Source organism: Vitis riparia, chromosome 19, assembly GCF_004353265.1.
Source record: "Vitis riparia cultivar Riparia Gloire de Montpellier isolate 1030 chromosome 19, EGFV_Vit.rip_1.0, whole genome shotgun sequence".
Taxonomy (NCBI): domain Eukaryota; kingdom Viridiplantae; phylum Streptophyta; class Magnoliopsida; order Vitales; family Vitaceae; genus Vitis; species Vitis riparia.
The window spans coordinates 2,759,418-2,767,009 of record NC_048449.1 but is presented as its reverse complement, the minus strand read 5'-3'; the positions used below and the strand labels follow the sequence as shown (position 1 = coordinate 2,767,009).

Below are 7,592 nucleotides of genomic sequence, written 5' to 3'. Positions count from 1 at the left end.
TTTACAACCATGCATTATTTAATGTGATAATATCAAAGATAAAAATAATATTATTGATTTTTAATTTATTTATATATAAACAAATTAATTGAAGAGGTGGATGTTTGGATTTCCCAAACCCATTTTGCTTAACTCCTTTTTAACATTTAAAAAAAAAATTTTTGAAGTTTTTTAAATTATATTAAAAATAAATATATTTATAATAATTAAAATATTATAATTTATTTTATTAAAAAGTGATTTCTATATAATCAGGGAGATATTAGATAAATTTCTTATTATTTTTTCACCATACATTCCACATTTCCCGTCACAAATGCCCATATGCATGCTATGGCTTTTCGATTCACTCCAAAAGTATTATTTATATATCATATTTTCAAGAACTTTATTTTTATTTTTATTTTTTATGAAAACTCCATTTCCTTTTTCAAATCATGATATTCATCTTTTATTTTATTAAAAAGTGATTTCTATATAATCAGGGAGATATTAGATAAATTTCTTATTATTTTTTCACCATACATTCCACATTTCCCGTCACAAATGCCCATATGCATGCTATGGCTTTTCGATTCACTCCAAAAGTATTATTTATATATCATATTTTCAAGAACTTTATTTTTATTTTTATTTTTTATGAAAACTCCATTTCCTTTTTCAAATCATGATATTCATCATCCTACTCGTTGCGTAATATTATTAGCCTGTGAATTTTGCCCTACACCTACTCCCCCCTGACATACCCTACTCAAAGAAACAAGACTCTTCCACACACAAACTAGCTAATTTGTCCCTTTCACTACTAGGGCTCAGCCCTAGGCTCGGGCCCCATGCAACCACTACTCCAACTGCACCAACCCCATTTTTCCTCATACACCTGAGCTTCCCCTCTTCTCATGGGATCCCATGCTATCCACTGCAGACCATGGACTGTACTCTACAACGACTCGTGAGAATAGTAGTCAACATCAATGGCTCAGAACCATCCGCGTCACACCCAGTTGCCATTCAACTTCTTACTTAATTACTTAATATGCCAATAATGGCGGAAAAACATGGTTAATTCCATACAAACCATAACCAGATAGGTTGCTACATACTACATAGCTGATGGTTAAGAGAAGTTTAAACCCATGATCAGTATGACCACATGCAATCGAGCTCAGTGGCTCCCATTGGTAATCTGCCGTTGTCCATCTTCTGATGCTCTGGGACCGGCCAGTTTCCAGCCGAATTGGTGATGCCCATCTCGGTGGACGGGTCACCGGAGCTGGGGATTGGTGGGGCTACCTGGGAGAAGAAGAAAGGCAAGTGCAGATTCTCCTGGAGAGACCTCAGGTTGGGAAAAGCTGGAACGGCGCCGTTTCGCGGGAAGCGGGAGGGGTCGATTGAACCGATGATGGAAGGGGGAGCAAGGTCGAACGGCGGGGGTTGGTGGTGGGCGTTGAAGGAGTTGGCAGCAGCGGCTGCAGCCGCTGCGGCGATTGTGGAGAACCAGGGCACGTGCTGATCACGCGCATTGCTGTTGTTGCTGTTTTCGCCGCCGTCGTAGGAGCAACTCTCGCGGTCATTGACGGCGGCGGCGGCGGAAGTACCAGCGTAGGGAGAGACGTCGAGGAGGGGCGGGAGGGAGGCCGACGAGGGCGAGCTCACCTCTGGGTAGAGATTAACGGTGGAACTCAGCCGCGCCTTCTTCCCTCCGGTAGCCCCTCCGCCGCCGCTGGAGCCACTCTTCTGGAACACACGGGAAATGACCCACTCGTCCTACAACAGTAGCATAATTAAACGACCGAAATTGAATCGTGGGTGGCTTTCAGAAAAATGCAACACTAAAAACAGATTGAAAACAAAAAATTACGGCAGCATATTGATATTTTAGAAAGCATGTCTTTGCAGAAAAAGTGTCTTAACATGACCATGACAGCACTAAAAACTTGACATCAGTCTGAAGTTTTCTGATAAACTACCCAGAGCAAAAAGCAGCTCCGTATCCTGATGCTGCATTAATTATATTCAATAACCAAAACCCAGAAGCCCTAATCAGATATCATAAGTGAAGCTAACTGCAATGCTACCTTGGAGCTCCTGGAGAGGTAATGGTAGGCGAATTTGCCTTCCAGGCGATATTCATGCATGACCCAGTTGCTCTTCTCTCCCTTCGGGGCTCTCCCCCTGTAGAAAACGAGTGTCTTCTTCATCCCCACAAGTGAACAAGTCTTCGAGCTGTAAATCTCTCTGTCTTTCCCAGTGGCCTTCCAGTAGCCAGCTTCTGTGGCCCGGTTGGTTCGGAGGCCAGTTGGATACTTCCGATCGCGGAGGCTGAAGAAGTACCACTCCTTCTCTCCCATCTTTGCTTTTTCTGTTTGTATGTTAAAAAAAAATGGCTATAAATTAATGGATTGTGTGGGTGTTTGAGAGAAAATGTAGAAGGGTAGGTAGGTGGTACCAACCAGGAAGCTCCCATGGCTCGCACTTGTTGAGGTCCACTTCGGCAATGGCACGGCCGGTGAAGTTGCTGTCGAGGACCTTCTTGATGAGGTAGTAGGTGATGAGCTCTTCGTCGGTCGGGTGGAACCGGAACCCAGGAGGCAAATGGGCATCACTGTTGTCAAAGTGATGGTAAGCATCCATGATCCAAAAACCAGAAACAAGTAAAAGCAAGAACAGGTGGGTGATTCTGATTCCTAGGGTTCCCAACAAAATCCAACCTAAAAATTCACTTGCTTCTCAAGTTTCCATGAAAACCCAGACAGAAAAAAGCCAAAAGAATCAAAGTAGGGACAGCGATCATGGAAGAGGAGGGGGGAGGGAGAGGATGGTGGGGAATGTAGTTGTAGTAGGAGGAGGAGGAGAGTCTGGATGGTGGGGTTGGGGAAGAGTGTTATAAGGGGTTTCATAGGGATTTGATGAATGGAGTGGCAGAGAGGGAAAGGCGAAATAATAAGGTATGATCTGGCTGGAAAAAAATCTGGGTTCTCTGCCCTGTCCTCTTCTGTTCTCTGATGTCTCTCTGTGCTCTGCTGCGGCCCTTATCATATCCATATAGCTAGAGAGATACAGAGAGAGGGAGAGAGAAAGGGGGGGTGATGTATGTGTCTGAGGAGTGGGCTCTGCTTCTGTTTTGAGTATGCGTGCGTGCGTGAGAAAGTGTGCAGGTATTCCTCTGTCAGTGAAGAAAATGAAAGGGAGGGAACAGAAAGTAGTTTTATGAGAGAAAGAAGAAAGAAAATAGAAAATTAGAAACAGAAAAAATTATAAAGAAGAGAGAGAGAGAGAGAGAGGGACGGGGGAGGGGGAGAGGGAGAGAGAGAGAGAGAGAGAGAGAGCGAGAGATTGATTTCACCATGGATCGATAAAGCTGTTTCATATCTCATGTGTCAGCACAGTACAAGATTAAATAATCGGATCGACAGAGACAAGGTAAATCCACACCATCCTTTTCTCCCATTTTCTTTTCCTCTCCCTCACACCCTCCTCCCCTCTCCATCTCTCTCTCTCTCTCTCTCTCTCTGTCTCTCTGATTCACTGATCATCATCTGTTTCTGGGTTTTTGTTCATTTGTTCTCATTTTCCTTGTCCTCAAGCCAGGTTAATTGGGGATTGGTTTTGATGGCTTCTGCAACAGTGCAACCTTCCAATAATGCAGTTCTCCTCTCTCCACCCCCTCCTTTTGCTACTCCAACTCTTCCATTTTCAGCCTTGAACACAGACAAATTTGGAATTTGTGGGTTTTGGTGGAGACTTAGGGATCAGAAATAATAAATCAAAGAATTAATTAACTAGTATTTAATACTAATTTTTTTGCAATTATGGATTCCCTGGTGATCCAATTGTGCCAAACGTTTCCTCACTTTTTCCAGGTGTCACAGCTTTTTTTTCCATCTCTTTCACCCACCAGTGCCTTTTTCCACCAATGAATCATCAAATATGGGATCAATTTCAATTTATTATTTCATGTAATATACTTTCCTAATAAGAAATGCAAATTAATTAATGCTCATGTTACTTTACCTTTAAAAATAATTTTTTAAAAATATTTTTTTGTTTAAATATTTAAAAACATTTTAACTTTATTCTAAATAATTTATTCTTAATGCTAGGGTGACATGTTAGGCAAATAAATGAGTAAAAAAAATAAAATAGGGTTTGTTTCCAATCAATTAAAAATAGTTATTTAAGGTATATTTTGTAACTATTTTTAAAAATTATTATAAAAAATGATTTTTAAAAATAGTTTTTAAAAGCTTTTTTTTAATTTTTATAAAACAAAAATCTGTTTGAAAACTTAAATATTTTTAATATATTTAAAAAAAATTATATCTAATCTCTAATTTTAAATTATTTTGTATATTTTTATAATTATTTATTAAAACAATAATAAAAAAATAAATTAAAATATAAAACAATTTTTTGGTCATCAAACCATTATTTTTCTTTTATAAGAACAAAAACTTTTTTCAAAAACAGTTTTGGAACAAATCTTTTATTTTCAATACATTTGGATAATATTTTTATGTTTTTATTTCCAACTGTTTATTCTTTTAAGTTAAATCTTATCTTTTTACACTTTTATTCGATGATTCAAGTTTATAATCATATGTAATTTTACACTTTTATTTTATATATATATTATTATTATTAATATAATGTTATATTCCACAAATAAAGTAAGAAGGAAATTAAAATTGAGAAAACATGTGCAATGCACTAAAATAGCATGCATCTTTTGTTTATTTTTTTATTTTTATTTTTATTTTTATATTTTTTTTGTTTTTGGTGCAGTACAATTATTGCATACTGCAAATTCACATTTCACACACTGCAGAGGGCGAAGATTATCAAGAATGCATCATTCTATGATATTCCCTTCACTCCACCCTTTCCTTTTAAAAAAAAATAAATAAATAAAATATTTGCAATTAAGAGAAATTAAGAATTCATTTGATAATGTTTTTAGAAATCATTTTTAATTTAAAAAAATATTTTTCAAAAAAATTGTCATTCATAGAATTTTAAAAATATTTTTAAAAAATTTAAAAATGTTTTATAAAGAGGCAGGGTGATTCTCCCGAAAACATTTGTTGTAAGAAAACATTTTGGAAAACATAGATTTAAATAGTTTATTTTGATTGGAGACAGGTGGAAGAGACAAGTCCATTGATGGAAAAAGTGGAAGCAAAAAAGAGGGGAGAGGAAAAGGTGGGAGTTGTTGGTGAAGTTGATATGGTGTTGATCTTACATGAAAAAGTAGCCATCAAAATGGGTTCGGAAAACACATTTGTTTTTTGGAAACAGAAACAGTGTACCACTCCCCGCGCTCTCCCTTTTTTATGTTTTTTTATTTGTTTATTTTTGTTTTTACTGCTTTTCAAAACAGGAAATGATGTTGTTGTTTGGAGCATGCATGTATCAACTCAACATCCCATCATCCCATCATCCATCATACATCATCATCACATCAAAGACATCAGCATCAAAGAGAAAGAGAGAGAGAAGTGTTGATGCATGGAGATTTTGACGCGTCATGCTCGGATTTTGAGATGCCACAGGCTTTACATCAAATCATCCCCTCAATCTGCATCTCAGCACCTCCCCCCTCTCTTTCCTTCGTTTTCTTTTCTTTTCCTTTCTTTTCTTTTCTTTTCTTTTCTTGTTGTCAAGAGTTCCGTAACAGTAGTTACCATAAGAAGCCAAAAAATTCCCCCACCTTCTTCTCCTGTTTCAGCCATGATGGTAACTTCCTTCTCTTGGGCCCTTCAATTTCAACTGGATGTGATTGCTTCTTTAAATAAGAAAAAAAAAATCAATTAATATTAAAAATATATATATATTTGTACCGAATTGGCATAGCAGTTGGGGAAAACTTAATTCAACTGCACTTTGGGTTTTTAATTATTTTATTTTCAGAATCATGTAATGGGTTTCTAATTTTGGCTATATTTATGAAGTGTTTTTTATAAACAATTTTAAAAAATTGTTTTATGATATTTTATAAAACAAAATTTATTTGAAAACTTTAAATACTTTTATATATTTTTTTACTTTTTAATATATTTTAAAAATAATATATACATATAATTTATTTAATTTCATTTCTAACAACCCTACTTGAACCGGCCGGTTCAGCTCAAGGAAAGCAACCCAAGTGTGGTAATGTGGTTTTGTCCTCCTTTGGCTTCCCAACGAGAGGGATAGTTGACTTTTTGCTTTTCCCTTTTTCTTTTGGCAAAATTATTAGAAAGGAAAAAAAATATGCTGTCAAAAATTACGAAAAGTGTTTTACAAAAGTGTTTTTGTTTTGTTTTGATTTGGTTTGTTGTGATATTAAAATCCGAAGTAGGGGCTCGAACCCCAAGAGATTGCTTAGCGGATCGCGCGTGACGACAACCTTGAGTCATCCGCCGCCCTCCACCTACGGCGCTTTGTAGTGCGAGTCAGCCCCACTGTGCTTTCTCTTGCTCTTGCGTGGACACATAGTTTACGCTCTGTGCGCACTGCGCACCCGCTCCCACAACCATCACTGCCATCATCGTTGTGTCCTAGTCAGCAAAATTGACGGATTGGTTCAATTACCTGCCCTGGATTAACTCTAACCGTTGGATCCCTTCTATGGTTGTATCATTTAAGAGTAGAATTTTAGGGATGTTTGTTAATTATTCTTTAAAATATTTTTTTTTGTTTTTTAAAAGTAAAAATAATAATTTTTAAAAATATGTTATTTCTTATAATAAATTTTAGGTATTGCATTAAAAAAAAAATTAATAAAGTTGGTGAGTTTATTGTCCACAAAAAATAAAAATAAAATCTTTATTGATATGGTTAAAAATTTAGAATAATAATTGAAATTCTTAAAAGGGACTAAGATAGTGGTGGCTTTATATAAAAAATAAAATACAATTTATTTAATATATTTTTTTATAAATAATATTTTTAAATATAATTAAAATAAAAATAATAAAAAATAATTAAATAGGCTTGAGATAAAAATAAATTTATATTAGTATGGATGAAGGGGATATGGGATAATATTTTGGGGCATCAAAAAGTGACAATAAATGTGGAGATTTAATTGATGCAAAATAAATGAATTGGGGTATCTTTCTTGTTCCATTCATAATTAATAATGATATTTTATTCATGTATTCTTCAATGCAATTTATTTATATGCCACTCAACTTTTCCCAATTGTCAATACCATGGCCCACTTGTGCTCCCAATTTTATTTTATTTAAATTAAAATTAAGAAGCAACAAAACCTTGAATGGTTATTTTTTAAATAATTTTAATTATAAAAACGAAGGGAAAATGAAATTATAATAATTATTCATTTTAACATCTTTGATATGATACCCCACTTTGAAAAAGAGATAAAGTTATATTGTCAATATATGTAATGAATGTCTATTAATCTTACAGGCGTGTTTTACAGATGTGATGACTCATTTGGCTTAAAATATACAATATTTATATGATTAAAAGCGAGTCGTTGTAAAATAATGTTAAAGCTGATCATCGACTTTAATATAAAAGCGTTATAAAATTGTATCAAAATTGATTGTCAACCTTTATGTGAGGGTTTGTCTATTTGA

The 7,592-nt window shown here is 35.2% G+C and overlaps 1 protein-coding gene across 2 annotated transcripts; it reads right to left on the bottom strand.

The window, feature by feature from the left end:
* Positions 1 to 994: 994 nt before the first annotated feature.
* Positions 995 to 3,478, bottom strand: LOC117908635 (protein CUP-SHAPED COTYLEDON 2-like). 2 transcript variants are annotated; one of them, XM_034822298.1, is made up of 4 exons: positions 3,347 to 3,478; positions 2,454 to 3,166; positions 2,079 to 2,362; positions 995 to 1,767 (listed from the first exon to the last, which is right to left on the bottom strand). In XM_034822298.1, the coding sequence occupies exons 2-4, from the start codon at positions 2,632 to 2,634 to the stop codon at positions 1,141 to 1,143; spliced, it is 1,092 nt and encodes a 363-aa protein (XP_034678189.1). In that variant the 5' UTR covers positions 2,635 to 3,166; positions 3,347 to 3,478; the 3' UTR covers positions 995 to 1,140. The 2 variants fall into 2 exon arrangements, with proteins under 2 accessions (XP_034678189.1, XP_034678188.1); XM_034822297.1 differs by lacking the exon at positions 3,347 to 3,478 and having other exon boundaries at positions 2,454 to 3,264.
* Between the last annotated feature and the right edge of the window lie 4,114 nt (positions 3,479 to 7,592).